At 43.4% G+C, this 20,389-nt stretch overlaps 1 protein-coding gene across 1 annotated transcript; it reads right to left on the bottom strand.

Annotated features, from left to right (window-relative positions):
- Nucleotides 1-1,155: 1,155 nt before the first annotated feature.
- C1QBP (complement C1q binding protein) lies at nt 1,156-16,582 on the bottom strand. Its single transcript, XM_058164405.1, has 6 exons — nt 16,287-16,582; nt 12,167-12,317; nt 11,119-11,203; nt 5,804-5,899; nt 3,444-3,566; nt 1,156-1,581 (listed from the first exon to the last, which is right to left on the bottom strand). Exons 1-6 carry the CDS (start codon nt 16,513-16,515, stop codon nt 1,432-1,434), a joined length of 834 nt encoding a protein of 277 aa, XP_058020388.1. The 5' UTR covers nt 16,516-16,582; the 3' UTR covers nt 1,156-1,431.
- Nucleotides 16,583-20,389: the final 3,807 nt, after the last annotated feature.

Raw genomic sequence — 20,389 nt, 5'->3', positions numbered from 1 at the left:
GTATGGGGATCCAGCAAATGCTTTAGCACGCTCTGTGAATCAAGCCATCGAATTGAGCTATAAGAAGCATTTGGAATAGCTCTGGCTGGTAAAGCCTGTTATTAAGAACACAAAGCCTGCAATTACTGCAGGTTCGAGCCCGGCCCAAGGTTGACTCAGCCTTCCATCCTTTATAAGGTAGGTAAAATGAGGACCCAGATTGTTGGGGGGGCAATAAGTTGACTTTGTAAATATACAAATAGAATGAGACTATTGCCTTGCACACTGTAAGCCGCCCTGAGTCTTCGGAGAAGGGCGGGGTATAAATGTAAACAAAAAAAACCAAAAAAAAATTTGCAGAACAGTGCTCAGCACCGATGATGTTTGGGTTATGAAACGTCTGCAAGAAAACAACCAAGCTCAGAGAGTATCAAGGATCTCTTATTTCGACCTTGAGCTGCAAATATTCTCCTTTATTGGTAAGGATGCATCTTTGGGCAAAGCGAATTAATGAGGGATCCTTGGTGCTTGTTTTCTTGCAGCCATTTCATTACCCTAACTAGGGAACGTAATCAGTGCTAGTAAGGAGTACTGTTTGCTGTCAGTTTATATTCTGTCTGTGTGAGTGTGGGTGGTCTTAAGATTCTTTGGTTGGGCTGTTTACTGATGGCTCTTTGGTAGTTTCTTGATTGGGGTATTGCTTACTTGATTGTTGGTCTGAAATTAACCTTGGAGTTAATCTATGCTGAACCGAGTGCTGATTGGTGATGGAGAGATGCTTGGGTCTTTTTGTTCTATTTTGGGCTGGGTGATAGTCTCTTTTGTCAGATTCTATAGATGTTGTTAATAACTATGTTTCTATTGATGGCTTCTAGAAATTCCCTGGCATTTTGGACTTGGCCTGGTCTAGGATTGTCACATTTTCCCATCTGAAACTATGGTTAAATCTGTCTATATGTTGTGAAATTAAAGAATTTTCATCATGCATATTAATGCTGATTTGAACATGGCAACGTTCAGTTAATCCCGGTTGAGTTCTGCAATTGAAATTGAAACTGCAATTGAAATTGAAACTGCAATTGAAACTTAAAAGTCTCTATATATCTGAACCACACCAAATTGGAAAAAGCTAAGCATACCCACACAGTTCACTTTACAATAATAGTTCAAGATTAATTTTTAGTTTCACATTATTTATTTTCCTTTTTAAACTGTACAAACCTCCTCAAACTAGTTGACAGCTGGATGGCCTACAGTTGCAGAATGGCTATAATGTCCCGTTTCCCCTCTAACCCTCAAGTGGATATAATCAACTCCAAAGAAAAACTTTAATCCTCTCTTCTGTAGTTTCCTGGGGTTTTAAAACTAGAGTCCAGGTTTTGGAGGGCAAAAGGTAACCCACTCTCAAACGCCCTCGAAAGAAAGATTGACCTCCACGCAGCTCACTCAAGCCTACTGACATTTGACAAAATGCTTCAGATCTTCAAGGAACCGAATGTACTCTTTGTGCTCCAGGGCTGTGCTGAGGTTCACAAGCTCATCTGCAAATGTATTGTCCACCCCTCGGTCAGCCAAGAAATCCATCAGGTGGTCATACAGGGCCTGGGAAGATTATTGGATATGTAAGAAAACACAAGAAATGCACACATTGTAGAAGGACAGCCATGTCAGTCAGTCTATGGTGGGAAAAACAGGTCTCGTAGCATTTTTCCCCCCAACAAACGTATTTCATTACATTTATTAAAGTAAAGTAAAAACCATAAGCTTTTGTGAGCTGCTTTATCAGATGCTCAAGAAAACCTTTTAGTAAAAAAAAATGCTATCAAGCTATGCTAACAGACTATTTAAGAAATGGAGGCATACTTCTGAATATTCTGCGTATTTTGAGCCATGGTAGTGCAGGGGTTAGAATGCAGTACAGCAGGCTAACTCACTGCTTATTCCAGGAGTTTGATCCTGACAGGCTCAAGGTTGACTCAGCCTTCCATCCTTCCGAGGTCGGTAAAACGAGGACCCAGATTGTTGAGGGCAATATGCTGCCTCTGTAAACCGCTTAGTGAGGGTTATAAAGCACTATGAAGCAGTATATAAGTCTTATTGCTATTCTTTTAATAGATAAGGTGAATACAGGTTTATGGTCAAATGAAGAATTTTCACTAGTTCAGTGTGGCTCCCTATTGCCAACCTTATCTTGGGTAAGGTTAGCAGCACTCAAGGATCCTTCCAACCCTTTGTATTCACATAATACCAACCAAGCCTTTAATTATACAAAAATATTAGGGTTTTTTCAACTTTATAAAACACTCTACAGCAGGGGTGTCAAACTCAATTTCATTGAGGGCCGCATCAGAGCTGTGGTTGACCTCTGGGGGGTCGGGCAGGCGTGGCCAACTGGGTGTGTGTGGTCAATTGGGTGGGCATGGCCAGCTTGACACCCCAAACGGCTGGCATGTTTCCTCTTCACATTGGGTAGACTGGGCCGAAGCCACGCTGGCCTGATCTTCCCTCTTCGCATTGGGTAGACTGGGCCAAAGCTACGTTGGCCTGATGTGACCACATCACAGGCTGGATGTTGCCTGCAGGCCTTGAGTTTGACACCCCTGCTCTACAGAAAGAGAAATCCCTATTTTTTCAGTCTGTATTAAATTGTGGGATGGGAGGGCTCTTAGTCTCAAGTAGGAATGTTCAATAATTGGATTCACACAAAATTAAACTCTAAACAAATAAATAATAATAAATAAACATTTACAACACAAATAAACATCATTTGTGTTGTAAATGTTGTACCTTTGATGAAGGTATTTTTCTTTTTCTTTTCTTTTATGTACACTGAGAGCATATGCACCAAAACAAATTCCTTGTGTGTCCAATCACACTTGGCCAATTCTATTCTATTCTATTCTATTCTATTCTATTCTATTCTATTCTATTCTATTCTATTCTATTCTATTCTATTCTATTCTAAACCTGGGCTCAAAAAAATAACCTAGTCACCTCTCCTGTGAGTTGAGCTTAACTCCTGATAACAACTGGACTGGTCTCTGCAGTTTTCTTAGCAGCAACTCAGTAATGTGAACACAACTACAATGCTCAATCCAGATGTTATACCCAAACTGTATGTTGGCTTTAGGCAACAGCCTGGTTAGCACAACACTGGTTGGTTCCTCACAAGAAACTGAAACTGATAAACCATCCAATCTGTTTTAGCCTAGTCTCTCACGTGATGTGATTCCAGCACCTCCTTCACTCACAATACCTGCAGTACACACTTTACACTTTTGTCAACCTGGCACCCTACAGATTTGTTGGAACTGCACCTTCTAGAAATCTCAAGGCAGCCTCATTGTGCTGGGTGGGAGAACTGCAATCTCAGCCTATCTGAAGACTACAGAGTTGAAGAAAGTTATTTCCTATAAACCATCATTCCCATACAAACTTACACACTGAGTTACGAAATCTCTTACCCAGTCTAGAGAGTCAGTGTTGAGAGTATAGTTGTTATCCTGCCATTCTGAATCTCCACTTGGCTGGAAACTGACTTCTTGGATGGAAAAAATATCACTTTCCCCTTCTCCGGTGTGGCTGATCTGTTGGGCAGAACAATTCAAATGGTATGAGTGCAAAACTAAGTCATTACCAAGCAACTGAGAATTAGGCCAGGAAGGAGATTATTTACTCCCTATAAATTTGCACATAATCTATACCAGGGGTGTCAAACTCAATTTCATTGAGGGTTGCATCAAGGCCGTGGTTGACCTCCGGTGTGTGTGTGTGTGTGTGTGTGTGTGTGTGTGTCCGAGTGGGTGGGTATGGCCAGCTTGACACCACTCCCTAAACTGCTGGCATGTTTCCGCATTGGGTAGACTGGGCGAAAGCCAGGCTGGCCCAATCGTTCCTCTTGGCTTGGGTAGACTGGGTGGAAGCCAAGCTGGCCCGATCTTCCTTCTTTGCATTGGGTAAACCAGGACGGCCCCACGAGCCAGATCTGACTATATCGCAAGCCTTGAATTTGACACTCCTGATCTATACAATATGAAGACTTTCTTACTTACATATGTACTTAATTACTGTAACTGTAGCAGACTGCATCTGCAAGGATCTGCACAAGTCAAACTACACGGTCCATTAGAAACATGTAACTTGGCATTATATGAGCCAACCATCTGCCCTCATGATTGTGGGGGGACGGAGACACTTGTATTACACACATCGTGATTCTAGTAAATATCCTTCCATACCACAACAAGCCTATTTTGCAGTCAAAAGAATATTTGTAGCTCAGGGTTGAACTGTGGAATCCTTGGGTGATCTCTGTGCATAGTTGTTGGCTTACACCAGGGGTCAGCAATCTGTGGCTCTGGAACCGCATGTGGCTCTTTCACCCCTCTGCTGCGGCTCCTTGTCACTCAAAATATGCGTCATAACCACCAATGTGCGACACCTGCTGGCATGCGATTTATTGAGCTTTTCAACCCCGGGTAGGCCAACCATAGATAAATCCAAGAAAAGAAAAGTTTCAGAAAAAAACAGAACATTTAATCCAACTACATATGCTAGTTTTGTGGTCGCTCAAGAAATAGTCAGGCATGGGAAGTGTTTTGTGGCTCCCGGTGTTTTCTTTTGTGTGGGAAACGGGTCCAAATGGCTCTTTGAGTGTTTAAGGTTGCAGACCCCTGGCTTAGACGTTTCATTGCCCAACATCATCAGTACAACTCCCACACACAGTAACACTGATGATGTTACCTAATTGGGTAATGAAACATCTGCAGCCAACAGACAAGCTCAGAGAACACTAACAACACTTGTTCAAAAGAAGCTGTTGGTTGTATTAGCAGTGGCTTCATTCTCAACAACGCACACTCAAGAGTGAAGATGGGAGAGGGTCATTGGGGAACAAGAAAAGAAGGAGTCCCACTTGTAGGTTTTTCTAAAGGCATATTTGAATAGATGCTGTTGGAACAGAAATCTCGATTAGATGGGTTTTTGGTCTGATCAAACATCCTCCCTTCAAGTTTTTAAGAACTAAAAATTTGATTAACATAAATTATAATGCAAGAGAAAAAAATAACATTCTCCAACAGAGTATATCCAGACTGCCCATTAAATAACACACTATATTTTATGAGCCCTGTGATGCAGTGGTTAGATGCAGTATTGCAGGCAAACTCTGCCTACAGCCTTGAGTTTGATCCTGACGGGACTCAAGTTGATTCAGTCTTCCATCCTTCCAAGATTGGTAAAATGAGGACCCAGATTGTTGGGGGCAATATGCTGATATTATAAATTGCTCAGAGTGTGCTGTAAAGCACTATGGAGAGGTATATAACTAAGTGCTATTACTACTGCTATGATGCAAAGTTAGTTGGTGCACAGGTATTCCTGATTAAAGCTTTCTCAATCCAGGTTTATTCACCATGCAGTGGAGCTGATGGCAGTTTTAAAAAAATATGAAACGGCATTTAGCTCTCAGATATCTTATTTATATAAGTATAAAGCCAAACATTCAGTACGCCGTTTCTGATCTTGCAAAACTGATTCCCTGTTTCCCTGAAAATAAGACCCTGTCTTATATTTTTTTTGTACCCTGAAATAAGCGCTTGGACTTATTGCCATGCGCTCAAAAGCCCAATTGGGGTTATTATCAGGGGTGGTCTTATTTTGGGGAAAACAGGGTATTACATTCCCAAAATCCTTCTTCTGTTGAATTAATACCAGCAATAATGGAGAAAGCTTAGCTAAAACATCCCCTTCATCACAATCTACTGTTTTGTGTTGATTTCCAACCCTGGAGTAAAAGGCAGAGGGATAAAATGACCACACTCACCTCATCCTCAGGGTAATGGCAATCCAGCACGAGAGTTTGCTTGGTATCATCTTTGCTTACTTCTACAACAAAGTTTGGGGTGGATGTCAGCTCAGGCTGTAGAAGGAAGGCAACAACATAAACCTCGGAACCAACACCACCAAACAAATCGTATTCGATTGCAGCAATCCAGATGAAATTGATTAAACTGTTTCCCGTCCTGTTCTCCTCATAAGAAGCCTCACAGACCTGATTCCCTCAAATGCTTCCAAGTCTTGCTGAAATTAAGGTGCGCCGCGCAGAATTATGATTTGTATAAATCAGGGGTCTCCAACCTTGGCAACTTTTAAGACTTGGGGACTTCAACTTCCAGAGTTCCTCAGCCAGCAAAGCTGGGAGTTGAAGTCCCCAAGTCTTAAAGTTGCCAAGGTTGGAGACCCCTGGTATAAATCAAGGCTTGTTCCAATGTCATCTCCATCTGGAAAAGATACTTCTGTTTTAAAAGAAAAAAAAAACTTGCATACTTAGAGCAGTAGATCTAGATCGGGGTCTCCAACCTTGGTCCCTTTAAGACTTGTGGACTTCAACTCCCAGAGCTTTGCTGGCTGAGGAACTCTGGGAGTTGAAGTCCCCAAGTCTTAAAGTTGCCAAGGTTGGAGACCCCTGGTATAAATCACTGCAGTGAAAACAGACTCTTTTGCCTACCATATCCAGATGCCTATTACAGCAGGGGTCCCCAACCCCTAGTCAGTGGACCAGCACCGGTCCGCGGTATGCCAGAAATCAGATCATGCAAACAAGCAAAGCCCCATCCGTGGGATGCAGGCAGCACATGAAACCACGCCCCCTCTGGTCCTCAGAATGACCTCTCTTCATGGTGCCCAAAAGGTTGGGGGCTGCTGTATTACAGTATATCCAAAATATGTCACCTGCATCAATATCATTTGTACAATAAGAAATAACACAAAAAGCTGCATTGTGACTATGCAAATAAGGCTGAAATAAACAGATGCAACATACAATTAAGTAATTACTGTCGCAAAGATAATGGATTATCTATTGTACTAGAATAGAATAGAATAGAATAGAATAGAATAGAATTTTTTATTGGCCAAGTGTGATTGGACACACAAGGAATTTGTCCTGGTGCATATGCTCTCAGTGTACATAAAAGAAAAGATACGTTCATCAAGGTACAACATTTACAACACAATTGATGATCAATATAGCAATATAAATCATAAGGATTGCCAGCAACAAGTTATAGTCATACAGTCATAAGTGGAAAGAGATTGGTGATGGGAACTATGAAACCATTAATAGTAGTGCAGATTCAGTAAATAGTCTGACAGTGTTGAGGGAATTATTTGTTTAGCAGAGTGATGGCCTTCGGGAAAAAACTGTTCTTGTGTCTAGTTGTTCTGGTGTGCAGTGCTCTATAGCGTCGTTTTGAGGGTAGGAGTTGAAACAGTTTATGTCCAGGATGCGAGGGATCGGCAAATATTTTCACGGCCCTCTTCTTGATTCGTGCAGTATACAGGTACTCAAAGGAAGGCAAGTTGGTAGCAATTATTTTTCTGCAGTTCTAATTATCCTCTGAAGTCTGTGTTTTCTTGTTGGGTTGCAGAACCGAACCAGACAGTTATAGAGGTGCAAATGACAGACTCAATAATTCCTCTGTAGAATTGGATCAGCAGCTCCTTGGGCAGTTTGAGCTTACTGAGTTGGCGCAGAAAGAACATTCTTTGTTGTCCTTTTTAATGATGTTTTGATGTTAGCTGTCCATTTGAGATCTTGCGATATGATAGAACCCAGAAATTTGAAGGTTTCTACTGTTGATACTGTGTTGTCAAGTATTGTGAGAGGTGGAAGTATGGAAGGGTTTTCCTAAAGTTTACCACCATTTCTACGGTTTTGAGTGTGTTCAGTTCCAGATTGTTTTGGTTGCACCACAAGGCTAGTCGTTCGACCTCTCGTCTATATGAGGATTCGTCATTGTCTCGAATGAGACCAATCACTGTTGTGTCATCTGCGAACTTCAGTAGCTTAACAAATGGATCATTGGAGATGCAGTCATTGGTATACAGAGAGAAGAGAAGTGGGGGGAGCACACAGCCTTGGGGGGGCCCTGTGCTAATTGTACAGGTATTTGATGTGATCTTGTTTAGCTTCACCTGCTGCTTCCTGTTTGTTAGGAAGCTTGTGATCCACTTACAAGTCTGTTCCGGTACCTGTAGCTGGTTTAGCTTAGTTAGAAGAATGTCTGGAATGATGGTATTGAATGCTGAACTAAAGTCTACAAAAAGGACCCTTGCATAGGTCTTTGGAGACTCAAGATGTTGTAGGATGTAGTGCAGAGCCATATTAACAGCATCATCTGTTGATCTATTTGCTCGGTATGCAAATTGCAAGGGGTCTAACAGCGGATCCGTGATGGTTTTCAGGTAGGAAAGCACTAGCCTTTCAAAGGCTTTCATGACTACAGATGTTAAAGTAGTCATGTAGTCATTCAGTTCCTTGATGGTGGGCTTCTTCGGCACTGGGATGATGGTAGAGCGTTTGAAGCAAGAAGGAACATAGCACATCTCTAGTTATTTATTGAAAATATGGGTGAAGATGGGGGCCAATTGGTCAGCACAGACTTTTAAGCAAGAAGGAGTTATCTTGTCTGGGCCTGGAGCTTTTCCTGGCTTTTGTCTGTGAAATAGGTCCTGCACTTCCTTTTCTGTGATCACTAGGGGTTGTGAACCCAATGAAATGGGGTCAGTTGTAGGAGGCTTGGCTGTTGTTGGTGTGTCTGAGATGGGGGTTGTGGAGATAGGTGGCTGTAGTTTCCTTTCAAACCTGCAGTAAAACTCATTCAGGTCATCTGCCAGTTGTTGATTACCTTCAGCCTGGGAAGGAGGTTTGCCATAGCCGGTGATATTTTAAGAGTTTTCCACATGTTTGCTGGTTCATTTGCTGAAAATTGATTCTTTAGCTTTTCAGAGTAGCTTCTTTTTGCTGCTCTTATCTCCCTTGTTAGTGCATTTCTGGCCTGATTGTACAGCATTTTATCACCTTTTCTGTAGGCTTCCTCTTTGGAATGTCGTAGCTGCTTAAGTTTAGGTGTAAACCAAGGTTTGTTATTACTGTGTATTCGCAAGTTCCTTGTAGGTACACATAGGTCTTCACAGAAGCTGACATATGATGTTACAGTATCTGTGAGTTCATCCAGGTCTGCAGAGGTATCTTTAAAAATATTCCAATCAGTGCAGTCAAAACATGCCTGTAGCTTTAATTCTGATTCCTCCGTCCAGGTTTTCACTGATTTAATTATTGGTTTTATGGCTTTAAGTCTTTGCCTGTAAGCAGGTACAAGGTGAATCATGCAATGATCAGAGTGTCCTACAGCTGCACGTGGTAAAGACCGATAGGCATCTTTTAGTGTTGTGTAGCAGTGGTCTAGAGTATTCTTGCCTCTGGTGGGACAATTGACATGCTGAAAGTATTTTGGTAGTTCTTTCCTTAAGTTTGCCTTGTTTAGATCTCCCAAAACAATGGCCAGTGAATCAGGGTGTTTGGCTTCAGCCTCCATGATTTGGTCAGCTAGAGTTCGTAATGCCTCGTTTACACAGGCTTGTGGTGGGACATAAACAGCAATTAGAAGAAATGAGGAAAATTCACGAGGCGAATAGTAAGGTTTGCAGTTGATAATTAGAGTCTCTAAATTGTTGTCACAGAATTTGTAAATTATGTTAAAATCTTGACACCAGGTTGAATTAATATATAGGCATAAGCCTCCTCCTTTCTTTTACAAGATGTTTCTGGAATCCTGTCTGATCGTTCAATTTGAAATCCTGGAATGTTCAGGCTGCTATTTTCAATTGATTCATTTAACCAGGTTTCAGAGAAGCATAGGACTGCTGAATTGCGAAAATCAGAATAGTATTTGTTTAAGAGGAGTATTTCATCCATCTTATTTGCAAGTGAGCGTATATTTGTTAGGAAAATTGAAGGCAGAGGAGTTTTAGTGCGAGTTCTTAGCTTGATTAAGATCCCAGATCGTTTACCTCGTTTCCTTCGTTTCCGTCGTTTGGTTTTTTTAGTAATCCATGGCTCCGTGGGAATTGCCTCCTCCTGTGTTAGAATCTCCTCCGTGTTTGTAAAGACAGGCGGGGGTGAGATTAAAGAAAGCTGCTCCTTAAAGAAATGTTCCTTAATTTTTAGCAGATGGTCTAGTCATGTCCAGACATGAGATTGGTCTATTTTCATTCTTTATACTGCAGAAACGAAATCAAGCTATGTTTCTTTATGGTCTACATTGAATAAATTATTAAAAGTCTGAACTACAAGTAGTCCTCAACTTATGACCACATTCGAGCTCAAGATTCTTGTTGTTAAGTGAGACATTTGTTAAGTGATTTTTGCCCCGTTTTACGACTTTTCTTGCCACAGTTGTTAAGTGAATCACTGCAATTGATAAGTTTATAACCCGGTTGTTAAATGAACCTGGCTTCCCCATTGACTTTGCTTGTTGAGGTCACAAAAGGTGTTCACATGACCTTGGGACACTGCAACAGTCATAAATATGAGTCAGTTGTCAAGCATCTGAATGGAAATCACGTGACCATGAGGATGTTGCAAAGGTCGTAACTGTGAAAAACAGCCACAAGTCACATTTTTCAGTGCTGTTGTAACTTTGAATGGTCACTAAATGAACTGTTGTAAATCGAGGACTACCTATAATTGTATATTAAGATTACATCTTTTTCAAGTTCATTTCCTCACCAATCTATACACACATCTTTCCTATTTGGATTGTATCATTACTACTGTGTGCCTTTTATTTGGTTTGTGGAGATCCATTTAAAAAATGAAAACCAAATAATTTTAAAAAGTCTGCAAAATAGCTGTCCATGAAATCAAGATGTTATTGGTCATGCTCATTGTTTTCTTTTCATAACCTCTTATCTTGCAGCAGTTTCAAAAGTATAATTTATTATGAATATATGCAGAGATATGCTCTCCCTTCCAAGCAGTACAATGTAGCTCCTGGTAGTGTTGCAATGAAGAGGATGTGGGATTGAAGTTCATCAACTTCATTGAGCTATGAAGGTCACCTGCTTTTAACTAGGAACTTTCACAAGGACACAGATGCTTCACTAATTGTCTACACCAGGAGTCTGCAAACTTGGCTCTTTTAAGACTTGTGGACTTCAACTCCCAGAGTCCCTTTGCTGGCTGAGGAACTCTGGGAGTTGAAGTCCACAAGTCTTAAAAGAGCCAAGTTTGCAGACCCCTGGTCTACATTGCTGAGTCCTACCCTGCTCTCAAACAAAGGAACTTTTTTTTACCTCAGCCTCATCGTCCTTCTGTCCTTCTGGGGCTTCATCAATGTTTGGTGGAATGCTGTTATTAACATTGAAGGAGACAGTGATCCTAGGGAACAACACAGCCACAATTAGCAAACCAAGATCAATGCAGGAGACCAGACTTGACTGTAACATGTGGCCTCCAATTCTTCTAATTTCTCAAAAACTGTAATGCACGCACTGACCCAGCAAGAAGATGAAATGAATCTCAAGAAAAGCACAAATTGCATCAGTCTGAAGTCCTATGAATCAATCCTTAAAACTTAGTCACCATATTGCCAATGTTGTTATGTAATGATCAGATCTACTGATCTGCAGCAGTCTAATTCTGATTTAGCAATTTTGCTATGTGTGTACAGTATGCAAGTACCTATTACTCTATAAACCAACATGATGGACCTATGATTAGTCTATTAATCCAGGGGTGTCAAACTGGATTTCTTCGAAGGCTGGATCGGCATTGTAGTTCTCTCCGCGGGCCAGCAGGGGGAGATGGAATGGATGTCTCCTACAGCACCCTGTTGGCCAAAATGGGCTGCAGGGAGGCCCTGCGCGCAGCCCCCACTGCCCCGTTTTTGGCCTGAATGGCCTCCTGCAGCACTTTACCGGCCAAAACAAAGTGCAGGGAAGCAGCATGTGACACACACACACCCCGCACCTCGTTTTTGGTCTCCCCAGCCTCCAGCAGCACTCTGCTGGCCAAAAACGGGCCGTGCAGGGGCCTCCTGAGGCTCCACGTGGCCCGTTTTTGGCTGGCAGAGTGCTGCAGGAGGCTGGGGGGGGGGCAAAAATGGGTTGCAAGGGGCCTGCATCCTGTTTTGGACGGCAGACACACTGGTCCTTCGATATTTCCAGGCCAGCACCGCAAGCCGGATTTAAGCACCCTGCAGGCTGGATCCAGACCACAGGCCTTGAGTTTGACACCCCTAGCCTAGGTTATATAAGCAATGGATTTTCTCTTTCCCCCTCCACAACCCATGAAATCCAGAAAGCAGCTTGTGTATCTACCCAAGCCTCTTGGCCCACTTACGTTTCTCCAGCCAATTTCCGTGTGAGCTTGGCCTCAGTGCCATGAATGTCCAGCTCCCACCCTCCAGACATCTTCGGCAAGGATTTGTGTTTCTGGATCTTCTTCTCCTCTTGGATTTCATCATTTAGAAACTCAGTAAAAGCCTTGTCGCCTGCAGATTGGAAAGAACAGCAGCTAGCTCATTGTGTGCATCCAAAGAACACTTAACATAGCTAGTGTCCCAAAGGTGCCCAAGAGGCAATTGGATTTTTTTTTCTTTCTTCTTCTTCTCCATAGACAATATAGTTAGTGCTACTTCCAACTCATGAATCCCACAATGACATTTATATTATTAATTACTAAAGCATTGTAATATTTGATCACAGCAGATTTCCCACACTAGCTAATCTTGGTGAATCCAGAAAAATGTTAAGCAGTTTTGAATCTGATCCTAATTTCTGCTGTAGATAAAACTGACAGCAAAAAATACTGAAAGGTGTCCAAGAGACCCTATGTTCACAATGTTGCCAAGATATGAAGCTTTTATTTTTTTTTTTTATTTTTTTATTCAAAAAGTTTTTATTGGTCAAAAAAGGTTTATACAAATACATATCAGGTATGGTAAATTTTCATTTTTCTTATCCAAGATAAGAATTTTACTCAAATTTTTTTAACACATACAACAGCCATATGGCAAACAGGTGACACGAAGTAGCTAAGTTTACAAATCTTAAATACGTAATAAAGAAGGGTCAAGAATAAACAGAATATCGTACAAAAGAGAATAAGGAAAACCAACACAATCCCAAATATCTTTATCACTTCCTAGTTTTGGATCTCAGAACTCTGGGTTCAGCCTGACCCAACCCCAGGGCCGCAACAGCGGCAGCCGCCTCCGCCCCATGGTCTATAACCTCCCCTTCTTCAATTCCTGGGTCATCTGATTCCAGGAGGGCTTTGTGTTCCTCCACGTAGGCCGTAGCCTCCGCAATTGTACTAATTTTTTTCGTAATGCCCTCCCGGAAAATCATCAATCCCTCTGGCATCAGCCATCTGAAGCCCACTCCCTTCTGGTACAATTTGCTTGACAAAAAGTAATATTTCTTTCTCATTTCACGTACCTGTCTGGGAATCTGCCTCAGAATGGCTATCTCCCTGCCCCTGTAAATCAGTGCCCCACTCCTATGTTTTCTAAGAATTTCATCTCTCGTCTCTCTTCTCACAAATTTGACATGAACCTCTCTGGGAACTGCATGCGTGCGTGCATATTGTGAATTAACTCTATAAACTCGATCCACATCCCAATTCATGAAATCAACACCTCTCCCAAGAAATTCTCCCAACAATTTAGTCACAACATCTCTCAAATCTTCTTGGTCCACTTCTTCCAAATTTTGAAACCTAAGGAAATAAGACATTTTATCCATCTGTAGTCCAAGCACAGCATTGCCTGTCGTCTCCTCTCTTTTCTGCACTGCCGCATCTCACCCTCCAGACCTTCCACTTTCTGCTTGTTTTCTGCTGAGACTTGTTGAGTATCCTTTAAATCCTTTTGGATAGTCACAATTTCTACTCTTATTTCCGTTTGGCCTCTTTGCAAATCATCCAATTTCTTGTCCATATTAGATAACTTTTCCAAAATTCTCTCCATCTCTCCAGCAGTTGGTCTCTGACCTTTTGCCATTTGAAAAAAAAAATACAAAATCCTCAGGCAAGCACAGTATCCTTGTAATTTCCTCCGGATCCACCAGGGGGCACTCACAGGAGCAACGAGTCCAGAGTACAGTTAGTCAACCAGGAAGCCGAAGGGAAGTGATGTCATCAAGATTCTCATAGTGAAGGCGGAAGCTGGACTCCACCACTGTTCCCCAGAGGGAGGGGGGGCCTCAAACCCTCCCTCCTAAATTTCTCCATCACCTCTTCTCTCCAGAGCTCCACAAAACCGGTAATCTTCTTATTTTAAGTTCTCCTCTCTCCAGAATGACTCGTGCTCCTTCCAACCGCAGGGGAGAAAACCCCCGCACTCGGAGCACTCCACTCACGCCACGATATCCCTTCCCTTCTCCATTCCTCAATTCTTCTCCGTTCCTGTTCACCACCAGGCTGCTGCAGTTATAAATCCAAAGCCCGGTGTCACGGGCACAGCGCCCAGGCGACGACCAAAGTAATGGCCGTGGCCCGTGGCCTCCAAACCCCGCCGAGCCTAGGACGCGCCAGCATCGGTCCCCACAGTCCTGTATGTCGGCTGGGAGACCCCTGGCGAGCCGTCCGTGCGGCAGGTGTCCTTTTCGGAACACCTGGCCCCTGAGGGCCTCGGCGGCGGCCGGATTCGGGCACTGGAGGCAGGAGAAGCCTCCAGACGACCGTTGCCGCTGGACACCGGAAGTCGTCTCTTGAAGCTTTTATTTTTACCATGGGTTTGGGCTCAAAGGAGTTTACCATTAATAATAGACATAATAGAAAATAATAGCTCAGCAAACCTAGGCACAAAAATCTCACCTAATTTTCTATTCTAGGTTCAAGTACTCAAAAACATTGGGTTCACAAAACTTTGCTATATAATTTGTTCTTTGGGACAAGATTCCCACAAATGCTATGAAAATAGGAATCTCAAATCATTATCTATCCAGTTTATAATATTTTTTTTACTTTTTGAGCAATTGTTCACTGTTTTACCACAATTATTCAAGCCGAGATGCATCCAATTGTAGAGGATATTCCATATTGGAAACCATAGATTTGCACAAGGTGATTGCAGAACTCCAAATGTTATTTTTTCAATCCCATTCTAAATAATTTCTAGTCTGGCATTCATCGTCTTCGTGGCTGACCAGTATCAGATTAAGCTTTTTAGCTATTGTGCTTTTCACAAGAGCTTTAGATCAACCTTTTCCAACCAGTGTGCTCCAGAAATATGCAGACTACATGTCCCAGGAGGGAAGAATTAGAATAAGAATAAGAATAGAATAGAATAGAATAGAATTCTTTATTGGCCAAGTGTGATTGGACACACAAGGAATTTGTCTTTGGTACATATGCTCTCAGTGAACATAAAGAAAAAATAATATATATTCATCAAGAATCATAAGATAAAACACTTAGTGATAATCATAGGATACTAATAAGCAAGCAAATCATACTAGGAAATAATAAAACAATATACATTGTAAAGATACAAGCAAGATGGTTATAGCCATAAGTGGGAAGAGATAGGTACTAGGAAGGATGAGAAAAATAATAGGAGTTCTAGAAAATCTGAAGAGGATCAGACTGGGTGCCTATTAGAAAATAAGATTTTGCTTGCATGGATGATCTTCCATTTATGCTCTCCCCACACCTCCTCTCCAACTTGCAGCCTGTTTCCCCTTAAAACAACCAAGCAAAGCTGGCTGGGGCATTCTGGGAGTTGAAGTCCTCCCGGCTTATAGTTACCAAGGTTGGAGACCCCTGGTTTAATGAGCTGGCTGGACAAGCTGACTCAAGATACGAGATTTTGCTGCAGGCCCATGGCGTTGGTTAATGCCCGCACACACCTTGATGCGAAAACATTGCCTTGCGGGGTTGCAATTTATGCCTACCGATCCCTTGGCTATTTTGACACAAATTTCCACAAATTTCTTCTCCAACTCGTCCTAGGCAAAGACGCATGGAAACCCACCCAGCCCTCATGTCCCTTTTCGAGACTGAAACTAAAGAGACCCAATTCGCAGCGAGGTAGGAACGAGCCACGTGAAAGTTAACGAGCTTTTTAACCTTGGAGCAGGGGTCTCCAACCTTGGTCCCTTGAAGACTTGTGGACTTCAACTCCTCTGGGAGTTGAAGTCCACAAGTCTTCAAGGGACCAAGGTTGGAGACCCCTGCCTTGGAGCACCAGCATCCTTAAAGCTCCTCGGGCCATTCACCGGTGATCCCGATTCTTTTAATCCTGGGCTCTATTTTCCAGCCCGATCTTTGCAGAGCACACCGGGAGGGCGGGATCCCCTTGTAACACCGCCGATCCCGGCGGAAAGCGACCACCACCACCCCGACGGAATCCAATGACTCCCCTCCAGACCCGCCGCGCCTAACCCCAGGAGCCGGATTGCTGCCGCGCGAATAAAACGGGAGGTGGGTCCCCGTCTCCCCTTTCTCTCTCTCTCACCTTCGGTATGGAGGCCGCCGCAATTGCAGGACACGGAGGGGGAGCCCCTCCGCAGAAGGCCGGGAAGGCCTTTCCCGGAGCCGCGGGGCACCCAGAGAGATCGGGTGAAAGGCCGCGCGGCCGCAGCAACAGCGAGGCGATGCGCGCTGCTCGTCTGCAAAGGCAAGAGCGGCAGAGAAGAGCGCGCGGCGGCGGCAACAGCGGATCGCAAAGCCCGGGCGACCAGCATGGTGAAGGCCGGAGCAAGACGGAGCGAGGTGAACTCACGTGGGGGAAGCCCGGAAGGAAGGAAAGGGAGGCGGAGGGAGAAAGGAAACCGACGTTGCTAACTCGGACTCCGCCTCCTCCCTCGTCCCTCCTCCTTTTAAAGAAAGCGCCCAAAGCGCCTTTTTTTTTTTTGGCACTGGGGTTGTTGCAAGCGGTGCGTCCTGTACAGCTGGTTATTTATTTTATTTATTTGTCAATCATATATAAGATAACCTAGGGACGCGATGGCTTGGTGGGTAAGACGCTGAGCTTGTCGATCCGAAGATCGGCAGTTCAGCCTTTGGAACCCTAGTGCCGCGTAACGGGGTGAGCTCCCGTGACTTGTTCCAGCTTCTGCCAACCTAGCAGTTTGAAAGCACGTAAAAAATGCAAGTAGAAAAATAGGGACCATCTTTGGTGGGAAGGTAACAGCATTCTGTGGGCCTTTGGCATTTAGTCATGCTGGCCCCATGACCACGAGCACCACCCCCTAGAATCAGGAACGACTAGCATGTATGTGTGAGGGGAACCTTTACCTTTTTATATAAGATAGCAGGTAAAAGTATAAACATAATTTGGATACATGAAAAGAGTAAGTAAAAAAAGGAATATTAGGACAGGGACAGTAGGCACGCGGGTGCACTTATGCACGCCCCTTACAGACCTCTTGGGAATGGGGTGAGGTCAACAGTAGAAAGTTTAAGCTTCAAGTTTTAGGGGTTTGGGGAAGAAACTACAGAGTCAGGTAGTGCATTCCAGGCATTGACCACTCTGTTACTGAAGTCACATTTTCTGAATCAAGTTTGGTGCGGTTTATCTTGAGTTTGTATCTATTATTTGCTCGTTTATTGTTGTGGTTGAAGCTGAAGTAGTCATTGACAGGTAGGACATTGTGATAGATAATTTTATGTACTATGCTTAGGTCAGACTGAAGTTGGCGTAGTTCTAAGTTGCCTAAGCCCAAAATTCGGAGTCTGGTGGCATAGGGTATTTTGTTGCAAGCAGAGGAGTGGAGGACTCTTCTTGTGAAATATCTCTGGCTTCTCTCAATTGTATTAATGTCCGATATGCAGTGCGGGTTCCAGACAGATGAGCTGTATTCAAGGATTGGTCTAGCAAATGTTTTGTATGCTCTAGTACAATAGTACCAGAGAAGAAGCTATGCAAGATTAAGTTAACAACTTGGTTGTTTTGAGGATGCTTTGGGCTGGGAATGCTGAGCTGCAGTTCTGGATTTCCATCCGCGGATGCCTCAGGAAGCCCAGTTTACAAAGGCAGGAGGGTAACATCCCCCCTTGTCTTTGGCCGAGTGTCTTCAGAAGTAGATGAGTCCTGTTTCCTGAGGAACTCTTTGATAATTACCATGGTACATCAACATGAGTATTTATTTATTTATTATTTTATTTGCATTTATATCCCGCCCTTCTCCAAAGGCTCAGGGCGGCTTACACTATGTTAAGCAATAGTCGTCATCCATTTGTATATTATATACAAAGTCAACTTATTGCCCCCAACAATCTGGGTCCTCATTTTACCTACCTTATAAAGGATGGAAGGCTGAGTCAATCTTGGGCCTGGTGGGACTTGAACTTGCAGTAATTGCAAGCAGCTGTGTTAATAACAGACTGTCTTAGCAGTCTGAGCCACCAGAGGCACTAGAGAAGAGAATAGGAAAGAATAGGAAAGAAAGAGAGAGGGAGGGAGGGAGGGAGGGAGGGGAGAAAAAAAAAGAGAGAGAGAGAGAAGAATTGGCCAAGTGTGATCACACATGCAAGAAATTTGTCTCCGATGCATAAGCTCTCAGTGTATATACAAACACAAAGTAATAGGATAGGTCATAAGATACCAATAGGAGAAGACAGAAGGAAAGATGATAAGTTGAGAAAAGATAAGAAATGAGAAGATGAGGAAGATGAGAAGGATAATAGCAATGCAGCCTACTACTGTATATGGATAGTAAGCCTAAAATAGTGCTGTGGGAATTATGGTAGGGGTTCAACAGAGTAATGGCAGGGGGAAAATATTCTGTGTCTAGTTGTTTGGGCATGCAATGCCCTATAGCGACATCCTGAGAGGAGAAGGATACTACTGGGAGAAGGATACTACCAGGAGAAGAATGCAACATACTTTGACAATCTGTTTTGCCATTTGCAAGGAATCCACAATTGCAGCCCTTAATCTGAATGGAATATTAGATTACAAGATTGCAAGTAGTGTGGTTGTGATGTCTTTAATTATTTTAAGGTTTACAAGATCCCACAGTGCTGAGTATTTCCTTGCCATGTTTTTGTTGGTTCATATTACTTAGTACTGAAGATCCATGCTTGTCCTGTGTTGGTCTTTTGTGTTATGTTTGGTGTGAAGCTCAAGAAACTCCCCACACCCCAAAATCTGAAAGCATGACAATGTATGCCACCCTTGTCCCACAGACATGTTATGACCACACATTGAGAATTCTCAGGCTGAGAGTCAAACTACCCATTCTACCACTCAAAAGCCATTGCATTGTAATATATATATTATTTTTGTTGTTAGTTCCAAAGTCGTGTCCAACCCATCGCGACCCCATGGACAAAGTTCCTCCAGGCCTTCCTGTCCTCTACCATCCTCTGGAGTCCATTTAAGCTCACGCCTACTGCTTCAGTGACTCCATCCAGCCACCTCGTTCTCTGTTGTCTCCTTCTTCTTTTGCCCTCAATCTTTCCCAGCATTAGGCTCTTCTCCAGTGAGTCCTTCCTTCTCATTAGGTGGCCATAGTATTTGAGCTTCATCTTCAGGATCTGGCCTTCAAAAGAGCAGTCAGGACTGAGGACTGATGACTGCTCTTTAGGACTGACCGGTTTGATCGCCTTGCACTCCAAGGGACTCGCAGGTGTCTTCTCCAGCAACATAGTTCAAAGGCCTCAATTCTTTGGCGCTCAGCCTTTCTTATGGTCCAACTTTCAACTTTCCAAAGTTGAAAAGGCCGGGAGATGAGCAGGTTGACAGCTGGACAAAGATCCAGCAAGGGAAGGCAGGAAGGAATTAAGGACATTCAGGATGAGCAAAATTAAGCCCCCCACCCACCCTCCAAGATCACTCTTCTAAAGGGGTGCCAAAAACAATGTTGCCTATTTCAAGGGGCACACGCTGGTCAGTTGGGTATTTGCTGGTGTTTTTTTTTACTGTTGTGAACAGCCCAGATTGAGATGGGTGGATAAATAAATTGAATAAATACATAAACATTTCCCCCAAGTACAAAACAGGCTTCTGGGCTGAGTGCAGAGAGATATAGAAGCCTTATTCCTATTCTATGTAATTCGTTGCATTGGCCTTTGAAGTACCTTAGACCAGCGGTTCCCAAACTTTTTTGGTGATGGAACCCTTCAGTCTAAAGCTTAGGCTGTATAGGATAGGTTCACACCTCATGCTGAGTCAAAATTGTTTTGAAGTCATGGCTAGGTTCACATAACCCATTTATCCCAAATCTTACAATTCCATTATGGCTTATGCCCGTGATGACAAACCTATGGCACACGTGGCACAGGTGGCACACAGAGCCATATCTGTGAGCACGTGAGCATTGCCCTAGCTCAGCTCGTGTGCATGCGCGCACCGGCCAACTGATTTTCAGGCCTTCCGGGCCCACCAGAAGTCAGGAAATGGGCCGTTTCTGGCACCTGGAGAGGTGGGGAAGGCTGTTTTCGCCCTCCCCAGGCTCCAAGAAAGCCTCTGGAGCCTGGGGAGGGCGAAAAACAGGCATACCTGGCCCACCATGCCATCGTGTGCCAAAAGCAGGGGAAGCGTGGGGGGGTCGTGCACACATGCGGGGGGGACAGGGCACATTGAATTATGGATGTGGGTACGCATGCGTGAGA

The sequence above is a fragment of the Ahaetulla prasina genome, chromosome 1 (genome assembly GCF_028640845.1).
Source record: "Ahaetulla prasina isolate Xishuangbanna chromosome 1, ASM2864084v1, whole genome shotgun sequence".
Taxonomy (NCBI): domain Eukaryota; kingdom Metazoa; phylum Chordata; class Lepidosauria; order Squamata; family Colubridae; genus Ahaetulla; species Ahaetulla prasina.
The sequence above is the reverse complement of the archived record's forward strand: the minus strand, read 5'-3'. Positions and strand labels throughout refer to the sequence as shown.